The 27695-nt window shown below is 36.5% G+C and overlaps 1 protein-coding gene across 3 annotated transcripts; it reads left to right on the forward strand.

Moving 5' to 3' along the window:
* The first annotated feature begins 2488 nt into the window (after window positions 1-2488).
* LOC103703436 lies at window positions 2489-25784 on the forward strand. Of its 3 annotated transcripts, none has more exons than XM_008786274.4 (19): window positions 2489-3092; window positions 6934-7013; window positions 8039-8089; window positions 8205-8738; window positions 8878-9132; window positions 10451-10516; window positions 14026-14205; window positions 16452-16503; window positions 16587-16874; window positions 18475-18585; window positions 20632-20823; window positions 21314-21589; window positions 22444-23058; window positions 23670-24181; window positions 24268-24328; window positions 24431-24499; window positions 24624-24861; window positions 25098-25267; window positions 25362-25784. In XM_008786274.4, exons 1-17 carry the CDS (start codon window positions 2850-2852, stop codon window positions 24708-24710), a joined length of 3672 nt encoding a protein of 1223 aa, XP_008784496.1. In that variant the 5' UTR covers window positions 2489-2849; the 3' UTR covers window positions 24711-24861; window positions 25098-25267; window positions 25362-25784. The 3 variants fall into 3 exon arrangements, with proteins under 3 accessions (XP_008784496.1, XP_038980119.1, XP_026658908.1); XM_039124191.1 differs by lacking the exon at window positions 2489-3092 and adding an exon at window positions 3155-3296; XM_026803107.2 differs by lacking the exon at window positions 2489-3092 and having other exon boundaries at window positions 8044-8089.
* Window positions 25785-27695: the final 1911 nt, after the last annotated feature.

Genomic DNA, 27695 nt, shown 5'->3' on the forward strand with positions numbered 1-27695 from the left:
TTATCCCAAATCACTCATATTGCTACAATCGCGCTTCAACATTCTTCAGGATGAGAATCCAAAATCACCTCAAAGTAGTGATCTTCTTATTCCACTAATATATTAATTATATTGATATATCAATATTCTAGCAGAAATTTTGCTATATCAATATTCCACTAATATATTAATTATATTGATATTATATATAGTATTTATAATATATGTTATATTATAACATATTATTATCATCTTATTATTTAATTATATTTTAAATTATAATAAAATATATTATTGTACTTTATATTTTATATTATGAAATTATTTAATATATTACTTTTATTTGCCTTATTTTCTTAATCAAAATAAACATTAGTATTAAGATAATAATATATTATAATTGTAAACGAAAATATTATTTTTATAATAATAGGCAATATATCTTTATATGATTAATAAATACTTTTTTGGAATATTTTAAGGATAGTTTTAGTATTATATGGTCGCTTGGACTTTTATTGAATAATGAATACCAAACAAGACGTCTATGAATATATGAGAATCTTTAATCAGTGGAATATAGCATACCAAATACGACGATATTAGATCATCGAGAATCGAGATTAGATTACCTCGGGTAAAGATCACCTTAGCAATTATATTTGAGTTACCAAATGCTAGCATTCATGGCCCTGCTATCATTTATATGCTCCCATTCACTTTTAATTCTAGCATGATCGAGTTTGCCATATATAAAATTTAAGATTGAATAAATCATTTACACAATGGTTGATATTCAAGAAATTGCTGTTTGTTTATCTATGTAACACTACAGAATGACCTCCAAAACTAATTTGACATTTTCTTAAGATCCATAATTCTAAATTTGACGTTGACAAAAGAGCATAAAATGAGATTCAACCTAGCACAAACACCGCCACTATTAGACCTCTGCTTGAATGAGATGGGCTTAAAAGCTCTGATGTAATTTCTACACTCCCATACACATGTTATGGGAGACAGGAGGAGAGCGACGAGAAAGCCTTGTTTGAGAATACAAGAATGAAGAAGCATTGCAGTATATGGTGATTTTAAATGCTAAATGTGAATAAACTGCACCTTCTTTAAAATTATATTCTTAGAATTTTTAACTATTTTGATTGCAAAGTTGAGATTTTCTGCTTCAATTGGAGAGGTTTGGTGCTTAGTTGTTAGTATGTAATGGCGGTTACACTCCCAACTCAACCACAAATTAAAAAGGATCCAAATTCTAGCCAAGTTTAAAAAATGAAAAACTAGCAAGCATTACAATGCGACGGCAAAGCTTCTAAAGTCAATCTATCATGCTAAATTTTATTGCCCTTCTTTTTCTCAATTGCATGTTTTAGCTCATTTTCTGATCTTCATTTGTGGCAAGCTTCTTACATTCATGGTCAAACTCGATTCTTTAGACCGAAGTTGGTGCAAAATAGACGTCTCATGTTAATACTAAATTACGACAAATTTATTATTACAAACTTGATTCTTTAGACCGAAGTTGGTGCAAAATAGACGTCTCATGTTAAAAAGTTATATACATACCATGCAATCAATGAAAAGGGAGCAAAAACAGAGTTAAATGACACTTATCTAGCATTTTTAAGTGATCCTTCTCTTTAGTAATTTAACATACAAGTTTGCTATCTACCATCATTTAACTTTATAATTTGCAGACTATGCCAAAAAAAACTCTGATGACAAGCATGTATCGATAATATAAGTTGTTCATTAACTGCAATTAAGTAGTTGATACAACTTGACATCAAAAAAATAACTATTCTCTCATCCCATAACAACTCCATCTTTTGTTTAATAGAATGGCCAATCTTTCGTTAAATAGGATAGCTAATTACCTTATATAAGAAATTGTACCGAATTATTTGTTGTTAAATAGTTCAAGTCAATGACATTTGACGATGATAAATGATGCATAATCATTACAGGTGTCCTAAATAAAACTATCGATTGTTCCCGAAGTCAACTGATTGCAGTAACGTTTCTAAATTTCCAACTTTTTCACGACCAACGGACTTTTGCATGCGTCGCTGAGAGGTCATCAGGTCCTTGTGAGTCCATCACACGGTGGAAATAGGAGAAAAATCCTTTCGTCTTTCCTTTATGGGCCAAGCTGTTCACAAAAGGAACTTCCGAGCAGTAAGACAAAAAGGGAAGCGATATATACACTCTCCCTTTTAGCATGTACTCCCTGGCGTCTCTCTTCGCATCGCCTGTTTGGATTTTAGAAACTGATGGATAAGTTACCTCTCTGGAATCTGGATACTAGCGAAGTCCTAGCTGCGTGGATTAATTAATTTAAAAAGAAGCCCAGCTGGTGGGCCCCAGGGAGCATTGCCAGCTATTATCCTCTCGAAAAATACCAAACTCCTAGTCCCACGCACATTGCCGACCTGAAAACAGCACCCTGGGCAGTGGTCGAGAGACACGGATGGCATTCCATTTCTAGGGTCTCTCGGTGGGTGCCGCTGGGCGACGCTCCACGGACAAATCGAAACGGGGATTCGAAAGCTTCTCTTTTTTCTCTCTCGAAACTCCAACAAATCTCTCTCTCTCTCGAATCCCTCGATCTTTTTTTCCTTCTCTTTCCTTTCCCCAAGTCGCTCTTCCTCGACTGAGAGAAGAGAGTAGGAGAGAGACATGCCGCGTTCAAATGCGGTGGAGCAAGCGAAGGAGAAATAGAGGAAGAGGTTCCGTTGAAAAAATAAAAAATAAAGAAAGAGGGAGAGAAAAAAAAAGAGGGAGCGAGCTGTATATAAAAGGGGGCGAGAGGGAGTGATCTCGGGTGGGGAGAGGAGAGAGGAGCGAGGGATAGAATGCCGGCGGAGGAGCCGGTGGGGGCGCCGAAGAGGGCGCTCAGCTACAGCCCATCACGGAGCCCGGCGAGCGCGAGGCTCTACGGGACGCCGTCCGGGCGGCAGCAGAGATCGTCGCCGGCCGCCAAGAAGCCGCCGGAGCCGCTCCGGCGGGCCGTCGCCGACTGCCTCTCCCCCTCAACTTCGAACCTTCTCCATGGGAACCCTTCTGCCGTCGCCTCCGAGGCGGCCAGGACTCTCCGGGTGAGCTCTCTTGTTCTCTAGCTTTCCTTGTTCTTGGGTTCTTGGGCGTTTTAATCTCAGATTTGGATTTTATCGAGGGTTAATTGTGCGCGGTTCTACGTCCATCTTTTGGATTGAAAGTGGGGTTGGATTTGGGAAATTGGGCTGGAATCTATCAGATTTGCTTCATAGGATTTGATTCTTGGGATGCAGTGTGGAGCTATGGTTGTTTCTTTGCTCTTGATTTCTCCTCCGTCTGTAGCTTAAAATTCCCGTTTCTACTTGTTTTTTATGTTCCCCTCTCTCTGTCTCTCTCAATCTTCTTGGTATTGTTGGTGAGGTCTCTTAGCGTAAAACTAATAGGAGAAGCCATCACTGACCTTGAACTGTAATTTTTGGCTGTTGATTGCACCTATTTGTACGCTTATCTCTATTTCTTAATTACTTGTTACGAGTATATTCATTCTGCCAGAATTAATATTAGCAGATGGAATTTTGTAGTTAATTTTAGCACTTTTAATGGCAGGCAGGCTGGGAAGATTTTTAGTCATCCGCTGATTTTAGGATTTTGAGATAGTTTATTGGCCACTGATCTCTACTTTAACCATACTTGTCCAGCAATCATCATCTTTTCAGCCTTCATCTCGTGCACTATAGGATTGCTTTTTCTTTATGAATTCCTTACAGCACCTTCATGTTAGTTCTTTTATGTAGTCCTATATTTTGTATACTGAATTTTGTTGGACCTTTGACAATGTCTATTCCGAACACTTTAAGGGTTATTATTTGATAAGAAGTCTAAAATAGCAACTGGAATGGTTAAAAGAAAAGAAGCACAAAAAATGTATAATCATAAAAATATAAATGAACTCACTTCAAAAAGAACACTATTTTATGTTTAATTGAAACGAACGTAGCATGGCCAAGAATGGCTATTGGGCTTGCCTGCTATGTTCCATGCTTTTGAGTAACTTTTGTTTTTCCAATTTTGTTGCAATCTTCATGGATCAGCTTTCTTTGATTGAAGGTTTCTTTTCTTGCCTTATATCTCAGATATATAGTTCTTTCTACTATTACAGTTGCAGTTGTGATAGATGTCATCTCTTGTAGCAACTGGGTGTGTTGAGCTTAGCCGAGCCAAGTGAGTAGGCTATTCAGCTGTCGTTGCTGTATGAAAGGGCTAACGAAGCTCGAGCTAATCTTAATAGAAGGTATTCTAGCTTGGCTCATAAGGATTACAATCGAGATTGAATGAAAGGCAATCTTGAGTTACCTTCTTATGATGTTGAGCCGAACTTTTATTTGCTTTCATAAGCCTTTAGCGCTCAGGTTTGGCTTATTTAAGAGCCAAATTTTAAATTTTGTTTGAGTTAGGCTCTTTTCCAAATTCATACAGAGCTTTAGCAAGCCGATCATTACGAAGCTGATCACGAGCTGTTTGTGAACAGCTTGAACCATTTTTAACCATGAGACTTTGATCATCTTCTAATTAATTTTGTCAGTTCTTGCTATTAGATTCAACTAACCAACTTGTCATCTTGCCCTTGCCTTGCTGATATTCTTAGGTCAATGTTGCTTGCTTGCAGTTCTTGTCTTTACATGCATGTGGTGTCAAATTTGTGATTCGTAAATCTTTTGGTAGCCCTCCTTGCTATTTGCTGAAGTTGCTAGCCACTTTTTTCTTATAGTCAGCTAGTATTTCTGGCCTATAAGTTCGTAGCATATCATTATTGAGGTTACCATTCTAGATATGCATTTGGTTGTTTGCTATGCCATTTTATGGTTCCATTGCAAGACGACATTGACTGTATGCTGCTTGCAATGTTTGCCACGTGCCATTTTTTCATGTAGCTAGTCATTATACCAGGTGAACTCACATGTGAACCTGGCATGAAAAACCTTTTTGGGTTCCACTTGTTTATTTACATTGGTGCTTCCACAATGTCCTATAGCTGAATCAATGTTCTTGGGCATTGATGAAACCAATTATAGCTTCAACTAAGTTTGCAAGAGTTAATCTTTTCAATTTATTTGCTTGTTCTTCTATGCCAAGTTTATCACAATTCACCTGTCACATTTTACGCTAGTGACCTGTATCTGCAGTCCACTTCTCAATGAGATCTAGGGATGAAATCTGATGGATAGGCAGACACGCTCAGACTGAAAATGACTATCGACAAATCTTTCCTTTTTTTGATATAGGGTTATGCCACTTAAGGATAGAAAGAGGATCTGTAATATATAATGGGCAATTCATATATTTAGGAGTTAAATATGGCATTAAAGTGTATGCTTTAGAGTCAGCTCCCTCTGATATATTTGCGAGATTTCCAATTTATGCGGGATTCTTTTAGTTCTAAGAATGCAAGAAACTAGCGCAGAACATTAGTCTTAAGAACCCATCCGCATTTACTCTTAAGAGTGGTTTGTTAAAGACTACGATAGTCTAACATACAAAGAATAACCCATAGCCCCATAAAGAAAAAGAGTATGCCTAAACACAATCCTTTTTTTTCTTTTCTGGGGATTGTTCCAACTACTTGGAAGATCCAGAAGTACCATATAATTTGGAATCAAAATGTTATTCTAGGAATAAACAGCTTTGACCAAAATAGTTATTTCTCCCTTCTTTGAATTTTTAAAAACCTGCTCCGGCCTTACTTCTGAACCAAACCCAATAAAGTCATGTCCTTTTAAGTTTTTTCTGTTATGAAGTGATGGTAGAAGTTTCTGTAAATGGCCCACTTTATTTTCCTCTTTACGTATTTGGACTGCTTCCATATATTTGCAAGAATGTCCTGGTTTTGAAGTTGTAGACACTTTTGCCCCTAGCTCCATCAGATATACATAAGCTGTATGTTTAAGTGAAGTTGAATGGACATAATTTTTCTATAGGGATTGCACATGTTTTTTGAGTTCTGGATGTATATATTTTTTTACATGGAGTTGCTGGAGAGTGTAGTTGACAGGGCCAGGAGTAAAATTGTCCAAAAATTAGAATATGCTCATTAGCTTTGATAGATAAGATTAACAATTTGACTAAATAAACTGTTTAAACATGTTTGATGCTTTGTACATTGAACAGATCAATGTTTTTTTTTTTTGGGAACAGAACAGATCAATTTTTAATTGACAGTTAGCATGCTTGTGTAATGATGCTTAAATATGTTTGCACCCTACAACAGCGTGCTAGTTTCATACTGGTATTATAATTTTAACTAGAGCATGGCATTTTCATTGACATGACATGGAGTCGCAAAGGCACCAAGCATCCCCAATGCTTCCATCTGGATTTTGGGTATATTCTAGAATAGATGTGCACCTCGCTAATAAGACTACATTGTAATGATGCTCTTGCACAATATTGGAGCTTTGCAGGCCATAACTTGCCATTACTGTATTCTTTTCTCATGTCAAGGATTGTTTGTTTTCATCTTTCTTCCCCTACCCTCTACCCCTCCACACACAAATACCCCACTACCACCACAATACCCATTTTCTTTCATATTTGTACATCTTATTAATGTCAAAGTACTCCCAATAACTCTAGCTACTTGCCACCCCATTTGGTTACTGATAGCCCTCCAGGTAGCTTGTAACAGTTTGAAGTGCTGCAGTTAATGCCAGCATTCCATCTGTGATAAATACATTGAATGCATTCAGTCACCAAATTTGTTAATTCTAAAAATTACCTCATTGTTTGTTTTTACTATTGTTATATTATAATAATTATTCCACAAGCCTCATGCATCAGTTTGGATTGCCTCCTCATTTGTTCAATGAAACTGATTTGTTAGCTCTGTGAGGAAAGATATATAAAGTTTTCTTTGTGTTTGATATTGAAGTGATTATATGCTGGCAGGATTATATAGCTTCCCCATCAACCACTGATATGGCTTACAGTGTACTTGTAGAACATACACTTGCAGAGAGAGATCGCAGGTATTTTCATATATAGGGTTTTCGTTTTTCTTTTTTTCCCACAGTACTGAAACTTATTGGTTCCGAGCATGGTCTTTATGCTCTCAAGCTGATCTTTGTTTCTTTTGCAAATCACTGCTTGCAAGATTGCTCTGTAAGTTAATTTTGAAGAGGCATTCTTTTATGCACTCAGATATCTATCATCTCTTTTCTCTATTTTGTTACTTGTACCAAAATCCTCAAAATAATAATAATAATAATAATAATAATAAAAACAAACAACTGCATTGATGCAAAAGAGCAAAATGGTTGGATTTTGGAAAATAAGAACATAAGAATCTGCATCATCACTTAAATGTTCTCTTCAAGAATATGAGGATAAAGCATCTAATAAATAAAGATAATGTCTGGATCCTTTTGCAAAGTGCATCTTTAGGAATGTCTTGAAATGGGAAAAGGAGCTTTCATGATGTATCTTTTCGTGAAACTGAATCAGCAAGAAAGACAGACTGATGATGTAATGCTAAATCTATAACAAAATGCTTATTCATCAATTGAATATTCTCATTTTGCTGCTGATTAGATCTCATTTTATCATGTTCTGAAATTGTTCAGGCTTTTGTTCTCTTTTCCGAGTTTGATTTAAGGCCCTTCACATGTATTCATGATGTTTTCACCAAATGAAATCCATGCATTTGAAATGAATTTTATGTGGAAACATGTCGACAGCAATGCTTTATATTTTGACTGCCTGAAGGGTTCGTCTAGTTTTACATTTGTTAATCTCATATTTGTGTCATGCATGTTAATGTTTTGATTCTCTTCTGTAATTAGTGATATAATATATGTTTGTTTGTTAGAGTTCCTATTGCTATATGGGACTGACTGTTCTAGTTTGAATCCTGTCACTTTTTCTTTGAATTTTGCCATGTTTAACTTGTAGGGTTGATCATGTCATATCCATCAGAAAAAGGAAAATATGAAAGAAAATTAAAACATTTTCAACTATTCACTATCTTTTCTAATACTTGTTTTGCTTGGACCAGCCCAGCCGTAGTGCCAAGGTGCGTGGCATTATTAAAACGATATCTTCTTCGGTAAGTTAATTATGTAATTTTTTGGCATTTCATGACATTCAATTGATATTGTTTCGTTGCTAATGCAGCAGTAATATATGTAACCAGAGTTATTGTCTTGAATTTTCTCTAATAGGTATGTACCAAAGGTGCCGACATTGAGGCAGATTGATCTGTTCTGTGCAAACTCAATTGCCGAGTGTGAATCTGTGACCAATCGAAGAGTATCATTGTGGTCCAAATCATTAAGTCAACATTCTGGAATATCAGCAGTAGCATCAAATGCTGTTGTCCCTTCCCTGCCAGTGTCCAATTTTGCATCTGCTTCACTTGTAAAGTCCTTGCATTATGTTCGTTCTCTGGTGGCACGACATATTCCTAAACTGTCATTTCAACCACTAGCGCAATCTGGTGCCTCAACTTCTGCAAAGCACTCTCTTCCAACTCTATCATCTTTGTTAAGTAGATCGTTTACATCTCAACTAAGTCCAGAAGTTATTAGCAATAGGGACTCTCTTGAGTCGAGAGAAGGTTCTAGTCCATCTGCTTCTGGATTATCAAGTCTAGAAAAAGTTGATGGAGGAGAGAATAATAAGTATATATTCTTTGACCTCCTCAAATGCCGATGGCCTGGGGATAGAGAAGACCAAATATCTTTCACAAGAGAAAGGTAAATCATGGGTGCTGCTTATCTATGTGCGAAGTAACATCATATGAGATTGTTTTGGTGTTTGTTTAAGTTCAGTTTTGGTTGATTAGCATAAATTTGGGAAAATGTGAGAAACTCACTGGAATGTCTTTTGACACAGTAATGGTCTTATGATGCCCCAAGATGTCTGTACTCATAGTTTCCTAGAAGTTGGTGCTGCAGCTCTTCTGGTGGGGGACATGGAGGCGAGAATGAAGGAAAAGGCGTGGAATTACTCTGCAACACAAGATTTACTTGACATTGACCTGTTGCAACCTTCGACAGCCACTGCAGCTACTAATTTTGCATCATCTCATAGCCATCTAAAAGCCATAACTGCATCAAAACGCATGAAACCAGCTCCTCATCAAGTTTGGTAGTGTGCTCCTTTGCTAGTACCATTAAGTAGCTGTTTATTTTTTTTTGGTTTCTGGCTGTTTCGATCACTTGTTGCTGTTTGCATAGCTGCATCTGTTATTGCCATGTTTGCAACTAATTTGTAGTTACGAGGCCTAAGTTGCTCGCATTCTCATGTAGGCATCAAGATTGTAGATCTTAGATGTACTGTTTGATTGAATTGTGGTAAAATATGATGTAAGCTTTTTGAAAGGAAGCTACCAGGAGTACGACAAAAAATTAAATATTCCAAATATTTGTAGGATTCTTTCAGGAGCAATGCTAACTCAACATGAAGAAAGCTGACTAGTTGTCAATGGCCAAGGTCAGGTTTAACACCCAAAACTTTTGCTTATAGAGAGGCCCACCACCCAACCTTGTAGTCCTCACTAAAAATGTGCTAACCCTGATTCTTCAAGGGTGTTCATCTGTTTTCATGTTAGTTTTGCATTGTTTTTCCTTTCAAAAGGACAATTACATGCCTGTTCACAATATTGTTAGAGCATTTATGATATTATACCAAGGATTGCCAAACTGAGCTGTACTGTCTGGTTCAGGCCAAACCGAGCCAACCCGGACTTAGAAACACGGTTTTGTCCCCGTAGCCGGAACCTCAATAATACCGGCCAGAACCGGTAATTTTTAGCCAAAACCGGCCGGTACTGATCTGGTTTGACTTGGACTTAGTGTGAACTGGTCGGTTTGCACCAAGTCTGGGGCTATTGCATATTGCCACAGCGGACGCTATGAGAGGGATTACCACTCTACCCAATTTTAGATATCATTATGGATATTTGTTGGACTTCAAAAGTATGTAATTGATTGTATCTTGATTTGAAGATATTTTATGTTCATTTTATGATTTGTATCATTTTAAAACAATAAGATGCACCCGGTATTGGTTTGGCGATCCTTACGGAGAATATCAAACAAAATCAAGAAAACATAAAAAAAATTAAATTAGACTTAAATTCATAGAAAAAGTTCGAAAAGAGAGAGAACTTTCACAAATGGAAGTTATTTAGGGCCAACCAGTTCATACCAGTTTGGTTCGGTTCGAACCGGTACCGAACCGTACCGGGTGCCAACCGATACGGTACTGGTTCGGCGATCCTTATATTATACTTTTACTTTATTATAAAAAAAGACCATCAGATCACACTACTGTGCTAAGAATTGTTGATTTTGTCCAGCCATCTGGGAGTGCGTGGTTTAAACTAATTTCTTTATTTTTTTTGTCAAATTCAAAATTGTTGATTAGAATTTGTGCATGTAACTAATATCTTGCTCTCCTGTAGGAAGGAAGTCCCAGCAAGCACATTCCATCCCCGAGCCCGCCCTCTTTTTCAGTATAAACACTACAGGTATTAAACCAAAGCTCTTTGCAATCTCATGGATCTCCTGTAACAATAGTAATAATCAAGTAAGTAGGTTCATTTGCGTGCATTTGGATATTGAACTTCTCTGTGCCATCATGATTGTTTAGATAGTAACAAGGTCAGGATTCTGATTTTTTTTTGCAACGACAGAAGTTTATATGTTGCAAAAACAAAAAAAAAAATTATTTGTAGGAGAAGAAAACAACAGAGAATATTAAGAAGATCAACACATCTCAGTAAATGGGCGATTGAGCAATATTTCAATGAAACTTAAGATAATATTTGGTTTTTTATATTTTCATGAATGCTCGGAAGTTTCTAGAACTTCTAAAGGGACTCTTTCCATGACATGAAATTAACTTTCACTAGATTTTTCAGGAGTAATTGGAAAAAATTCAATAAACTGGAGTTCTTGTGACCATGATTTCTGCATAACATTTTGAGTGTCGAAAGCAGACACTGAATATATTGAAATTAGTGAGGGAACATATGATCTGCGAGAATATTATATAAGCTGCATGAATCATTGCAATAACTTGAGTTAAGGAAAGAATAAGGTGATACTTCAGTACAAAAAGAAAGCTTACCTAAGGGCACCAGGTGTGTTAAGAATTATGGGTTGATTAACTTGTTGAAATATGTTTATGGAGTTATGTTGAAGGCCATGATGACAAGGTTAAAGTCCCTTGATTTATCATCAAATCTTTGATGCATGATAACCTACCTGCCCTTAAAATGATTCTAAGCATGAAGCACTGGGATGGTTGAGGTGGTTCCTATGAGGATGATTTTGAGTCCGTAGGCTTTGGGTGGATGCCTTGCTGGGATAGTAGGGGGAGCTGTTGCTATGGCGGGGCCGCTGCACTTATGGATTACAAAGAATGGCGAGGCCCCCTTCAACCAGATTACTTTACTACCCACACACACACACACACACACCATATGGATTAAACGGATTTTTAATCAAAAAACTGCTCGTTTAAATACTTTCAGAAGCTTATCCTTGACCATAAGGGTTTGAAATATGTTGCCCCTGTTCATGTCTGTACCATTCACTACATTTTTCAATAAGGTGTTGTCTAGCCTATAAAGCAACTCCTTTGGTTGCTTTTTGGTTGAAAAGGCAATGTTCCCTATTACGAACTAGTAATATGCTTATGGTACTTGAGTTTTTTATGGTGCTAACTTGAGGCATTTATGTAACTTGATTTTTCCTTAGGTTGCTTTGCTGGTTCATAACTCCCCAAATTAGTGTGAATAATAATTTAATTGTTAATGTGGATGTGGAAAGTGTGTTAGTGGAGGATATAGGGAAGCTGTTGGATGTGAGATATATTTTTCTAGATAGGTAGTTGAGCTAACTACTATTAATTGAAATGAAATAAAACTTGAGTAGACCTTGTGGTGGGAAGGTCCAATAATAGATCAATGTTGATCAAAAGGCAAACTCCTATTTTGATCAAGCTAATTTAACAAGTCTTTCTATACTATGGATAAACTATTTTTTGTGAAGGGGTAGGGACAACAACATAGTTTCCGCAATGCGAAAGAATGCAGGAAATGGTAATGAAAGCATTGTTCGCAGCATTGGTTTTGCTACCATACCGGTGCCATGTTGATTAGCCTGGTATGGTGTCGGTATGAGTCAGTTCATGGTGCCAAGACTTGCTTGCCCCTCGTACTGAGTATTGGTTTGCTACCCGGTATAGCACGGTATGCTCAGTACGGGCAGTATGGTCAAGTATGGTGAACCATGCTTGGAAGAATTACTGGAGCAAGTAGAGGGAAGTGCGATGTAAAAACAAGCAGAAATCTAAGAGAAACTCCATGGAAACCTCTTGGAACCATTGAGAAGTAGTCCATTGGTGGTGGTCCATGGAAGTTTCCTGCTAGTTTCCCTTGCACTCTTACTCACATTTCCTAGCAAATATCCCATTATGAGAAAAACGGATTGACACCATTTCCAAAAAAATTTCCATCATTAAAAGCTCTAGGGTAAGTGAGAGCACACTTCTTGTCAACTAGGGCGAGATCTGAAGGGAAGGGAAGATTTCAGTGGACACTATAGGAGTTGGAAGGAAGTAAATTTGAGAATTGAGACGGTGGGTTATTGTTTAACTTGGTAAGTGGGTTTAGAGGCTAAACAAAATAAAGGTGAAAATAGGCGGCTGTACCTATTTAACCCTACTTGCTTAACCTATTTAAACTGTTTAGATCCATTTAACACATTCAAAATCCACTTAGCGTGTATAACTTGGTTAACCTGATTTCACCAACTTTAGTAAATGGGTTATGTAGGTCAGGGCAGGTTACCTATTCACTAAAAAGGTTGGGTTTTGAATCTGGGTTTTTGACGTGTTTAATAAATAGTTCCTATTTGGGTTGACAACTTTTTGACCCGACCTATTCCGACATGATTGCCTCGTCTAGGTGTCCAACATGCACAGGATTCTGTAACATGGTAATAGTAGTTTGGGAGATCAATTATTCTCATCTACCTCAGCTCCCCTTCTCTAGTGCAGAGAATGAAAGAATTAGAGGTAGAATGCCAATAGAGGCTCCATTGTGAAGTTTTTCATATGCAACTTTCCAGTGATGATGCCACTGGACTTGGTCTGCATTAGAATGGAATTGGGTTTTCCTCCATAATCCCACCTGCAACTCATGGTGAACTTTTAACATTTGTGTTCACCATTATATACACAACAATGAATTTAAAAGAGGCACCTTAAAAGCCTCAAAGGCTGACATGTATTGCAGGCATGCCCATAATGGAAACTAAAAGTCTACTTCCCAGAGGACCTAAACTACTCCTTGTATCCCTCCAGTGAGGGGTTCAATAACTATTGCTGAATTACAAAGATTGAAACATTTCACATTTCAAGCTGGTTTAAGAGGGAAGTCCTCACACTTAACAACCTTACCACATGCAGATGAATATTGAATGTGAAAATGACGGCTGTTCTAGTTTATGGTTGAACTTGTTTGGCACATTTTGGCTTCCCCTTGGCCAAGGTTGGGTAATATGTAGTACTAAAAAATGGAACATGATCTTCCCTGGTGGGGGAAGGTAGAAGTGGGACTTCCATCCCTTTGCTATAGTTACCTGGCCGGCAGCACAAAGTAACTAGTAGAATTCTTGAATCAGCGTAGGAAGAGGGTGGGTGGTATTGTCTGTCAGAAATTTGGGTGGAGTGGGTTTTTGACATGAACTTAGTATTTGGATTTACTATGACTGGTATTATGACTGTTTTCTTACTCTACTAAGCTTAGCAAATCATGAAAAGACATAATGCTTATGTATCTATTAAATAACTTGTTATTGGATGAAGAAGCTCTGCTGCAACAGTTAAATATCTTGATAATTATCTAATATATGCACCTCCATAGAGGTTTTCAAGCTCTGTGTTGGCTGGCAAACTGGCATCTTGTATTTGGAAACTGTTATGTGCTTAATTTCTTGCTCTCTCATTATCCACTTAAACATGTACCAGTGAGCAGCAACCTTTGAGGCTGAATCCTGCTGAAATTTGCGAAGTCATAGCTGAAGTTTGCTCAGAGTCCTCTTCACCATATGTGAATCAGTTGAATGCCTCATCGCAATTAACTAAGCAGAGTGGGCAGCCTGCCACGGATGTTGCTGTCAGTGTGCTCATCAAACTTGTTATTGACATGTATGCTCAAACAGATGCGAAAACATATTCTAATTCTTTTGAGATTCCCAATTGTAATCTTATCTTCATGTTACATTAACACTTCTTGTTTTAATTTCTCTATAATATCATGAAATTTTGGGCATCCCATTTTCTCAAAATCTTCTAAATTGCAACGTTTGAACCTAAACTGGGTACATGAATGTGAGATCATGTTACATGACATATAGTCATCAATCATTCAAAGGATGCCTTCGCATCTCTCTGTTATTGGTGTGTGCTCGACCAATGAAAGCACCTTGATTTTCATTTCCTTTATCAAACTTCCACAAAAAATTCTTATAAATTCTCCACTTGTCCTTAAACTTGTTAGCTTGATAATGAACTTGACCGATGGATGAAATGTTCTATACTGATAACACAAGACTATTGAAAGATTGTATGTTTTATTTCTACTATAAATACCTCTTGCTAAAGATTGTATGTTGTGTGAAGATTCTGGAACTAGTGGTGTGCTTGCATCTCCAAGAGAATTGATAAGAGTGGATCCACAAAGGCACATGAATTATGTGGTATACCACATGTAGTCGTTCTTGGCCCCATATTCAAACAAGGGTTAGGTTCATTCCTTGTTTTTGACACCGATAACAAGCTTCTCCTTTTTGTAGAGTTTAACACCCTGTTTTATAGAAGTTGAGGTAAGTGCACCTAATTAATTGCTGAGCTTAGCTTTCATCAGAGAAAGAGGCCCTTAAAATATTAATGAGCAAAGCCTGCTATATGATAAAAAGGCAACAAGTTGTATGCCTTCTGTTCAGGTTTGGTTTGTTAACCTAAAGAAACTTATCCATCTGAAAATGCTGTAGAGCCAGCTCTTATCCTGGTTGTTTGGTATTAATAAAATTATGTTTCATTAATGTATTAGCTTACATCGTCAAAGAGGTAAGTGATGTGTGGTTGCTGAAGCAGAGTAGGAATTTTTCACCGAGCTCAATAAGATTCTCGAATGAGAACGCTTGTCGTAAAATCACATGCTTGCTGGGCATGTTTATAGGCAATCTGGACCTTAAGTATGCCTTAATTACTTGATGGGATACCTAATCAATTTTAAATACCATTGGTTGCCTTTTGACATTACAATTTCAAATGTCGATGTTCTTAATGGAGTCCCTTGCACTAGCAGCTTATATATGCTGACTTCATGAATAGGACATTCCTGTGGTGTCCTTCATTTCGAAATAAAAGCTGTTAGTTGAGTTGATGATGGCTTCTATCCTTGGGAGAGGTGATAGGCATCATCAACTGTCAAGCAACTACCAACAATGATGATGTTTCGCAACAAAACTAAGGTAAACCAAGACAGCTAAATCAGGCAGAATACCAAAAACCTATCCTAAAATGACCCAATCTCTTAGTTTTATCCTTTACTTACACTTAATCTATATTCGAGTATTATGGTGGCTAAACTAGTTGAGATTTATAACAGAAATGTTGTGGTGTTGGGCCTATACAAAAGCCACTGATTTGTTATATTCAAATATTATTTTTACTTTTCTGCATTATATTTATCTATGACCCTTAACTACCATGACTGTCTATATTTTAATTTGCATCAATAGACTTCATTCATAATCACTGGTTAATTACTAGATCTCTTGTGATAGAAAAATCACCACTATTGAATGCATAACATCCATTTTTGCATTATAAATCAACAACTAGTATTTTACCATGCAGTATTTTACCATCTCTTCAACTCTTGTTCAGTGTTAATCTTTTTGTTTCATTCTCTGCATGCACATTTCCAATTAATTTATCCTAAAAATGAGCACGGGATAAAAATAGATACCTGATAATCTTTTCCATCAACTTTCAAACTTCTATCCAATTTGACCTTCCTCAATTTAGTAGAATTCTTTTTTATATAAAAACCAATAAATTTTACATGACTCCTCTCATCACCACCATAGCCTCTATTTCAAATATCACCTCCAACTTTTATGTTTTGACCCTTTCTTAATTGGAACTTTTCTAGCCTTCTTGGAAGTTGTAGTTACTGAAAAAAGTTGAATGGACAATCTAATATTTTGTAATATTTATTATTTAACAAGTCGTTAGCTTTATGAAGCTTTCCACTTGCAATCTCATGCAAGACTAAAGACAGTTGACAAGCATTCCATCTATGCTGACCTCTTTTTTTTTAATCTCCTTTGTTTTTTGTTGTATTATTAGGATGAGTTTAATATGAATATAATCTCTTTTTGTAGGTATGTGATGGATCCTGGAATTGCTGCCCCGCTAACTCTTTATATGTTAGAGGTGCCATGCTTTGGTTCATGACTTCCTTGAGGGATAACATAGGTGGTTTTCCTGATTTTGTTTTTTTTATTTTTACCTTTCAGGGTATGCTTAGCTCTCAGAGAATTGCTTCTAGGATCCGGGCTTTTGATTTAATTTTAAACCTTGGTGTCCATGCACAATTACTGGAGCCTATGTTACATGAAGATCCTCCACCAATTGATGAAGCTGAACCTTTACAAGAGCCTCCTTTGACCATTGAAGAACAACGGGGGACACAGGGAAAGATGGCTACAGAGTCCAATATGCAGCGGAGGATGGCTTCAGCTGTTGATAATTTTGAGTCATGGCTTTTGGCCATATTATTTGAGATTCTTCGCCTTCTTGTTCAGGTGATTGCCGGTTTGAATATCATTTCTGTTAGTTATGATCCTTTGGAGGATTTTGTTGAACTTGTCTCCATTTCATCTATGATTTTTTTTTATTGCAACGTCGAAGAATTGCTGCAGTTGGTTCAGATGGACTTGACTTGCTCGTTCATTGTTAAGTGCAGCCCCCCAAGGATCCTGGCCAACTACCCATGCAAATGCCTAGGCAATAGACAGTTCTTAGTATGCCTTACATGACCCTCGCTACGATCATCACGCATAGACATCCACAAGTATATACACACATGTACATGCACATGCACAATATTACTTGTCATGCATGTGAAATATTTCCCAGCTTTTACACTTTAGTTCCAAGAGTGCCCCTATTCTTAAAAGTTAAAACAGAACAAATAACTAAAGCTATGTATTGGGATGTTGACTAAAGCATGAATAATTTTCACCGATCAGACATTTTGGCCTTAATTAAGACTATCTTGACAATTCAAACTCCAAAATATGTGTAGATCCCTCCCTCCTGCATTTAGCTTCAATAGAAGTCTCCATTAATTTCATCTAACATTCATTCAAGACACTCTTTTTCTCATGCCCTGTTTCTCTTCTCTTTTTCACTCCCTATATGCAATCAAATCCAAATGACATCCTACTAATGGTGAATCATGGATCCCAACTTTAAATAGATAGGTCCCCTGTTTAACTCCTTGATTAGGAGGATGAATAGCCATCTTTACATATAGTCCTGCAGCTGAAGTTGGCACAGAGAATGAATCTTTATTTTCCTGCAAATCAAATAGTACACTAGGGTCATTATGATTGGTAGGCGATGGTGTAGAGAGAAGACCCAAGAGAAGCTTTGGCATGAGGTGCTGAGTTGTAATTTTTTACTAGAAGTGGTGAATTGATGGTGTAAGTCTTTATTTTTCTTAAAACATTGTTATTCCTCTAGTGATAGTGGCGAGAAGAAAATCATATCTTTAACCCTTTATCTTCTCCCTCTCTCCATGTTTTCTTCTCTCTCTTCTTCACCAACTTGTCTTAGTAAGGTAACCTTGGGAATGCAAGGTCAGTGCTGCCTGAGTTCTGTCTGACAACTATGTGCTTAATTTAGCAGCTTTAAGTATTTTAATCATGCTTACAACAATGACCTTAAAGCTTTCGACAGGGTTAAATTTACTTGTTTTCTGACACTAAGTGTTTTACAATCTGTTTTCTTCTATTTTTGTATTTTTGTCTTGTTGGCTGCTGTTCCTACTTTTTCTTAAAGGAAAAAAAAGAAGCCAGCACTTCTGGAATTTTTATTGGAACTTTCTTACGAGATTGCGAGTTATACTTTCTGCACAACTTTGCACATTGTGTTCCCAACAATGCTTTAGTAGATAGAACAGAATCTTGATTGACAGATAAAGTGTCATGAATTGCCTAAAAGATTTTTGTTTTTTCACATGAATTGGTTCTTCTTCACTAAAGAAACTTTTGGACAGATCTGTCATTGTTTCTTGCTCCTCTGTTCCTTTTGATGTTTCAAGATCTGCTCTAATCTAGCTCGTTAACTAATATTGTCTTTGTTTTGGATTTTGTAATATGTCCGATTGACTATTTGCAGACAGAAGAAAGGGAAGAAATTGTATGGGCATCTGCTCTAAGCTGTCTATTTTACTTTGTTTGTGATAGAGGAAAAATATTAAGGAGCAGGTTGGAAGGTCTTGACATAAGGGTGAGATGCCAAGCTTTCTACTACTTTTTTTCTCCAAATATTACATTAGTTCGTGGTCATATCTTTTGCTTAGAGGCTATGGTAATTTCTTTCAAATTATGGTTTGATAAGCAATTCTAATGTGTTCTAGAACATTGGATGCAGCTGCTTGCATTCTTATGCTTATTATTAGGTCTGCAAGTCTAGTCAACAATGCACTTCACATCAGTTTCAAGTTTCTCTTATAGTGGAATAGAAAAGCACTTATTTGAGAAGGAAGGCAATATGATGCACTTTCATTTTCCTTTGCAAGTAGTAGTTATTGCATCCACAATGAAGAGATTCAAATATTGACTGGGACAATGCTTGTGATGAGATGGTCGTGCTATAACTTGCAAGTACTGTCGCATAGCAAGGGTTCAGGACTTAAAATGGTCAGGGCAGAACTCTTTATTGCAGTGGAAGTTGAAATTGGCTAATTTGTCAACAATTGGAGAGAACAAGGTGCATGGAGAATATGTTATTGAAAGGCAAAAATGAGTAGCCAAGTTACAGGGAAGACCTTGAAGCAGGTTGCAAATTAAGCATGACTTAAATTAAGATAGATTTGAAAACATTAGCTCTATGATAACAATTTGACAATTCTTTAACAATTTAAATACTTAATTTGACTAGGATATAATTTCTTGGCCTTTTCTAACTTGATTAACCATGGATTCACATTATAAATGTGCAAAGGCGTGCCATTGATCTGCTTGGACTGGACATATTCGAATATGAAGTCTTCGCATCATGCCACTGTGTAAGGCTGCAAGTGAATTGTGTGTTTCATGTACAGCATGGACTTGGCTCTATAACTGTTTCATTCAGCCCAGAACAAGCTCTGTTAGGAACTCATTTTAATGCTTAGCTTATAGTTGAAATGAGCCTAAACATTCCTTCCCTGACAATTTCTGGTCTAACCTTGGGCTTGGCTTGAGAAATGGCAAATCCAAGCAGCTCAAAAAGCTAGCTTGAATGCATAGAACTAAATTGCTCTAAAATGCACAAGGAGCAGCCCTCCAATCATGCCTTGTATAGTTTTGCTTTATGGATTATGTCTAGTCATTCATTGCCATACATTGTCAAATGTCATAGAATATTTCAAGCATTTTTTTACCGTTCCTGTATATGCTTTCCTTTTCCCAAAACTAGGATGTCCCTAGAATTTGTTCCACGTTTTTGAGATGTTTGTGTTGACCACTTCATCTTGCATTATGGCTGCTCAGGCTTCTTTGCATGCACATTATCTTATTGCATTTCACTAGTTTTACCATGGATCCACCTTACCACCTCAATTTTGCCAGACTCAACCAGTCCATATGCTACTATTATACATGTGGAGTATTATCATGTTATGATTCACTTTCTGTTTAATGAAATACACCATGTGACCCCATCAGTTCGTCATGAATATGTTGCACTCTAGAAGTTTGCTTCTAGCTGATAAACCATGGCTTACTTTTTATAAAAAAGTGGCAACCCAGTGCATGAGGCTCTCTCATTGCAAAGTCTGGGGAGGGTCAGATGCACCTTTACCCCCGCATGCGGAGAGGCTGTTTACTTGTTTTAGACCCGTGACCTCCAGGCCACAATGGAGCAACTTTACTATTGCACCAAGGCTCATCCTCTCATCACTTACTTTTTATGAATGCATTATATGCTTTTCCACCGGTATTCATATGCTATTAATCAACTATAAATGCAGAGAATTGGAATCATAGGGGGGAGATGGGGAATGGTTGAAGGATTAATATATGTGATGGACAAGCCATGTGCATTTTGTAAAGAACGGAGTTACCGCTCTACCTTAGTAGTTTAGAATACGGCATGCAGTTGGGTGAACCATGGTTTAGATTTGATTTAGGGCTTAAGACTAGGTTTTGATCAAACCATTTAAAGAAGTCTTTCTTCCCGGTATCCTCTCATGGTGCATTGAATTGATCTCTGCCTGGTGAATTGTTACATTTTTGTTTAGGAGTATCACTCATCTATTTTTGCCTTTCTGTTGTATTCTTTCACTTACAGGTTGTTAAGACCCTTGTAGAGATCAGTGATGAACATTCATGGGCAGAAGTAGTTCATTGCAAGCTCATCTGCATGTTGGCAAACATGTTCTATCAAACTCCAAATGGAGCTATGCAAGCTTCTTCAGTTACTCCAACTTTTTTTGCTGAACAAGTTGATCATCTTGGCGGAATTGACTTCATATGTCTTGAGGTGTGCTCTAAGTTATTCATCTTTCAAACAATTGCCTGTATTTCGAAATACTTATGAACAGTTCTTACTTCATTTGGGTTAGATTTTCTTATTTGAATTGACTAGTGCTTTAAAGTGAAACATTTGAGTTAAAATATAGAGAATTGATGTTGAGATATGATTTATAAAATCAAGTCATGATTTTGGCAACATTGAAATTCCTGAACAGTTTCTACCACAAAAAAAAAATTCCTTCACCGTTCAAAAGTTCTGTTAACTTAAAATTTAGTCATAATACTGGTGCCCTGGTAACATTTGGGGAAATAAGTCATAATTTAGCTTCCAATACGTTTATGCTCTACTGCATTCTTTTTTCCTCCTGTGGCCTAATGTTGCTTTCTTTGAGTATATTTTTGAAGGATCTGTTCGGTAAAATAATGATGTTTATTTCTTGGTTCAAGATTTACCTATAGTTGTCCAGGAAGGCAACTTATCTCATTTTACTTTGCAGTACTCACGGGCCAACTCAAGGGAAGAAAAGCGCGATTTATTTCTGGTTCTCTTTGACTATGTTGTGCATCAGATAAATGAAGCTTGTTTGGCTGGTGGAAATTCTGCCTATGCCTATGATGAGATTCAACCTGTTGCTTCCATGCTTACGCTTGCAGATGCACCTGAAGCCTTTTATATTGCTGTTAAGCATGGCGTGGAAGGCATTGGAGAGATTTTGAAAAGATCTATCTCTGCAGCCTTATCAAACTCACCGAACTATGAACGCCAAAATTTGGTAATTTTCTCCCAGTGAATATTATTATATCTTATTATTCAAAGCAAAGAATGCATTTGGAAATATATGAACAAACAATCCAAAATAACATGTTTGGATGAACAAAATAAAATTCTATTTGAGTTTGCTTGTCCATAGGCTGTTGAGGCTACAAGCACAAAAATCGGGAGTTAGAGTTGGTTCTAGTGTTTATTTTAGCAGGTTACTCAATTTTTAAAAGCGATGTACAGCCCTTGTATTTCTGTACTTCTCATATGCTAGATAGCAATCCTTGATCTTCCATAATCCTCTAGTCTGAACAAAGATGCTGACAAGCTTACTCAAAGCCACCCATGCAATGAGAGAATCACTTGGTCAATATTCAGGAGTCAGCCTGAGAGCTATTGCAATTTGATTTTCACTCTGTTTACCTGTAAAACTGTCTATCAAATACTCTCTAGGTGTCCACTTTTGATTCATGTTTTATTCCAGTGTTACCATGGCATCACCAATCACTGTTATCTGAATATTAGGAATTTTGAGTTTGAGTTCTTGCCCTACAAAAGTCTGTAGTAATCCAAAAAGGTGCAAGCATTACATTACACAGTTGAAAATGATAATGGATGAGACCCTTCTGTTACACTTGGTCTTTAAGCAATATTCTTGTAACTGATGACATGTGATTCCTTTTCATAAATATAAATGCTGTGTTCTGTGTTCACTTGTGCAACCAGATGTTTCATGCAGCACTTACAGTCTATTTTGAGCATGTGAATCAGGTTAAAGATATGATGGCGCAAAAAACTAATTTCTGCACTTTATTACTGCTTCCCATGTCATTGATATAATCTATTGGATCCTTTTCTTATGTGTAGCTCTTGGACAAGATCACAAAGAAACTTGATGCAACTATAGGCACATTCACCAGATTGGATAATGAATTTTTGTATATGATTCGAATAACAAAATCTTACAAGTCCATTAAGAGTATTGAGAATGGACTTGGAGAAGCTGATATTGGTACAAAAGCTAGACTTTCTTGGGCTACTTTACACTCACTTCTTCACTCAGATAGATATGCTTACCGCCATCATGGGTATATATGTCTAGTCGAATTGCTTCTTTCAGAAATCAGTGAGGATAATGATAGGAGTATATGGTCAAACATTAGAAAATTGCAGCAGCAAATTGGTGTCACTGGCAATCAAGATTCAACTTGTCCAGAAGTTCCACTGCCTATCTCTATAACGTGTGGGCTTTTGAAGTCAAAACACAACTTTATCAGATGGGGCTTTCTTTATGTTTTGGAGAAACTTCTCATGCGATGCAAATTATTGCTTGATGAAAGTGAGATGCAGCATGTAAACCATGAAGGTGTTGATTGTAGTGAAAACCGTTTGGACAAAGCAAATGCAGTTATAGACATAATGACCACTGCTTTATCACTGGTGGTTCAAATTAATGAGACTGACTATATCAACATCTTGAAGGTAATTTGTGATGTTTTACTTCTATACCTTAATGACATTTGCTGTCAGATTTTTTAATGTAGACCTGTCTTGCTCATTTTAAAGATTTCTTGCCACAATCTCTTCTTAGAATTTGTTTTAGAAGTATTGAGTTATTTTAATTTATTGCTTTTTATGCTTTAGCAATGCCTTCACCAAAACCAGTGATTAAAATCTTGGCATAACAAGGATATGCTGATGATGGGTATCGACCTGGTTTTGCAGTCTTTGCTTCCTGATTCTACAATTGTATTTAGAAAACTCATCCTTTTTGTCGAAATGGATATTTACTGCTGATTTGATTTGAACTTGTAATATGCAAGATTTTTTCCTTGTGTACTTCTGTTTGTATTAGTTATTTTTTTTAGTATAATTTGTTTAAAATGACTCATTCTATCTTCAAGCACTAGGTAATTACGCTCTAGATTTTAAACCTCAAAATGTTTTTTGTAGAACAGCATTTCTCTTCAAATTTGTTTGACCAAATGTTTGAGTTTAACGACTTTCTAAGAGGAGGTATACCAAAACATTTCTGTAGCCTTCGTTCTTTCTTCAGTGTTTCTCTTCTCTGATTTAAACTTCCTTGTATGCAGATGTGTGACATGTTATTTTCTCAGTTATGTCTGAGGCTTCAAACTGCAAATGAAATGCCTTCTGGGAATCTTAAAAGCCTCAGCCATCTTTTTGGGTGTACAACTGAAATTTGCAAAGGTGACATGGAAGCTCGTGTGTCACAAGAAACACTTCAGAATAATGATTGCAAAGATGAGCTGCCACAAAATGTTAGCACCAGTCAGGGCACTGGTCAAGACACTCCAATATGTAAGACAGCATCAATGGCAGCATTGCTTTTGCGAGGACAAGCTATAGCTCCTATGCAGCTAGTGGCTCGTGTTCCAACATCATTGTTCTACTGGCCCTTAATACAACTTGCTGGTGCAGTGACTGATGATATTGCACTAGGTGTTGCTGTTGGCAGCAAAGGAAGAGGGAATCTACCTGGCGCTACATCAGATATACGGGCTGCTCTTCTTTTACTTTTAATTGGTAAATGCATTGCTGATCAAGAAGCTTTTCTAGAAGTTGAAGGCAAGGAGTTTTTCAGGTACTTTTGCCCACCCATGCTATGCGTTACACTTTACCAGTCTTTTGGATATGCTTGACATTGATGTGCTTGTTCAATGTTGACAGAGGACTTTTAGATGATACAGACTCAAGGGTAGCATATTACTCTGCTGCTTTTCTGTTGAAAGTATGCCTTCTCCTTCTCTCACAATCATCTCCTCTCCTTACAATTTAACCAATTTTATGTGATCGCCTGTACGATATTTACTGTTTCTGCTTTGGTTCACAGAGAATGATGACAGAGGAGCCCGAGAATTACCAACGCATGCTTCAAAGCCTCATTATTAAAGCACAACAGGTTGTAACTCTTTCACATGTTGCCTAAACTCATTTCTAAAGAGAAATATATTTGTACATATGATCTTGTTTGCATTAATAAACATATTCACTAACATCTTTGTCTTTTTCTCGAAAAAAAATAGTGCAACAATGAAAAACTCCTGGAGAATCCTTACCTCCAAATGCGTGGAATATTACAGCTGTCAAATGATCTTGGAACTAAATTATAAAGTTAGAAGATTATATCAAATTTGGTTGTGTCAATGGACATCAACCATCGGGGAATGTCTGGTGGGACTTGATGCTCTTTACCCTACTAGTGTTTCTAAAAGATCCAAGTTGACATATCTGGATTGAACTCGCCACCAGTGCTACCATGAGGTAATCTGATTATTAATTTTATTTGAAAATGTTCTTGGAGTTAAATTGAAGGTGATTTTGCATAAGGAAGGCATGTTAATGGTCATCACATGTAATAGACAGCTGTTAGTCTAAGCAACTGCATAGATAAGGTCACTGGACAAAATCAATGTAGACACTTTTCATTTCTTCTTAGATTTCTATAGTAGTTTCTTCTGGGTAGTTACTGATGAATTTTCTGGCAATTTTGTTTGCAGGTGTTTGAACAAAGCTTGTAATTGAGCATTTTACCTGGATAAATATTAACCGCAGAGGCATGCGATGTACAGGGGACCTTTTGAGTTACTTCCTTCATTTAATTGATTTAAATTATTTTTCTTCTGCCAGTCACCATCAGAAAAGGGGCGTTTTCTTGTTCACCATTCAGGTAAAACTATTCTCCAATGGATCTGTAATCTATCGCTCATGATATAGAGGTAAACCATTCATAGGCAAGCGGCTATTCATTTCTCTGGTTACAGATAATAGCCTCCAGCATTTGAAGATGGGATTCCACCACATGGGAAACAACGTTTTGGCCATTAATTTTTGTAATTGTATCTGTAGTACCGAGGTTCATGCAGTTTTTTTGTGAGGCATCCTTGGGTCGTAAAAATTTTGTGTTTCAGTAGAAGACCAACATCATGAGAGCAAGCTCTGATCCTGTATAATGTTTGATTGTAATTACTATTTGGAGGCAGCTTATCTATTGTTGATCCATTGTTCTAGATCCTAAGTGTAAATGTTTGAGGTGTGTCAAAGAATTTTGGTTAGTTTATGTTACTTCTCTTCATTTTGTTTGTATTGTTTTGTGTCATTGTAGGATTTCCCAGTGTTGTAAAATCGTGTATTGAAAAGTTTTGCTCCATATAAAATAATAAGTTCGTGTGCTTTTATTTACTTTATTGGGCTCTTGTTTGAATAGGAAGGGTTATTTCAAACCTGCTTTCAAGTTGACAGCGATACTTCGTGTGTACTTACAGGTTTGGCCAGCATCGTTTGTGTCTGCATGATACGAACAGGAACGGCAGTCAAGGTCAAGCCAAGGCTTGACCATAATTGGAAATTAAGGTGCGAATGGGTCAACCATCCGGTTCTTGACCTGTAAATTCAATTGGTATTAGGTTTAGATTTTGGAGATGCGCCTTAGGGTCTGCCTTTGTCATGGTTAGACCAAATCCACTCTGAAGTTAATTGGATTATATCCAAAATTAAGGTGCTGTGGGTGCACGCGTTGTGCTAGAATGGTCTGGGTGCAATCCAAAATTAAGGTGCTCTGTGCAGACGTTGTGCTAGAATGGTCTGAGTTAAAAATGAGTTGGATATTGATATGTCATATTTATATTTTTATTTTTAAAAATATAAATATGGAGGGGATATTAAATAAATATCAAAATTAATATTTATATTTATTTTAAATGATTGAGGATATAAATTAGATATTAAGTATATTCATGTATATTCATGTTTATTTAGACAAAGTATAGATATAAGTCGAATATTAGTTATATTCATTGTTTTATCCAAATATGGATATAAGTGAGATATTATTTGGATATAAATCGAATTTTTAGTTTAATGCGACGATGAAAATTAATATCAATTACATAATCATAGAGGATGGTAATATAATTTAAAGATTCAGACATGGTTATTAAAATTCATATGGAGATCGTCCTGGCCAAGAGTTCAAGTTAAAAAATTAAATTATTTAATGTAAAAATATAATATAAAAAATAGTAATAATTTTTTGTATCAAAATTGTCATTAGTCTTTAATTATAGCATAAATAAAAAAAAATACCACAAAAACATAATCATGAATTATCTAGTTTTTTAGAAAGCATGTAAAAAAATTATAAATAAATGTAGTAGTGCATTGAAGTTACTTATATTTATAAACATTTTTAGATAAAAAAGTGTTGAAAATATCTAAAATTAGTTTTTCAGTTCTATCAAAGGAAAATGATGTTTTTAGCAAATAATGGTTAAAATATAATAATATACATGAAATAGTTATTTAATAATCTAAATACTTTTCAATAAATAAAAAGCATGACTCATATAAATTAGATGAAGCATTGTGGTTTGGTATTTGGATGCTTTGTTTTAACTCAGATGTTTCAGATACTTTTTATTTAGGAAAATCGGATCCGGATCGAATACGGAAATGGATACAGGTGAATTATATTTGATTGTTTTTTACCCCTTAGTTCTGATCTTCATAGTGCATTTGGTTTTATACTTTTAAGCGTTCCGCTACCCCAAATCAGGCTAGATCATGATTGGACCAAATTCTGGGCAATGCTCTGACTTGGCATATTTGTGTGCATAAATCTTTGTTCCAGAGATTAATTAGTTGTGCATTTTAATTTGTTTAGCTAACTCTAGGTTGTTGGAGACAAATTGGAAGGAAAACACATTGGAAGAGGGACAATGAGCTGTTGATGTCGCATATGTGATGGATTTTGTCAATCTTCATAAAAGCCGGACAGCCGCAGAAGGCTGCATAAGTACATGACCACGAAGAGAAAAGTGCCAGATGGCATCTCTTATGTTCCTTAAGGGGCGTTTGGTAACCTCAACAGGATCATCACGGTGATCTAAGATCTCCGGTGATCCGAATGCTGGGGTAATTTGATTCCGGTGATCTAAGATCAATGTATTTGGTAGGCTATGATCCAGTGATTAAAAATCTTCGGGTATCCATGAGTAACTTATTTGGTATAGCATGGAGATTTAAGATCACCGACTACATAATACCACAAATACCCCTCATATATCTTAGATGGATTTTTTATGTGTTTTTAATTCTCA

The sequence above is a fragment of the Phoenix dactylifera genome, chromosome 3 (genome assembly GCF_009389715.1).
Source record: "Phoenix dactylifera cultivar Barhee BC4 chromosome 3, palm_55x_up_171113_PBpolish2nd_filt_p, whole genome shotgun sequence".
Taxonomy (NCBI): domain Eukaryota; kingdom Viridiplantae; phylum Streptophyta; class Magnoliopsida; order Arecales; family Arecaceae; genus Phoenix; species Phoenix dactylifera.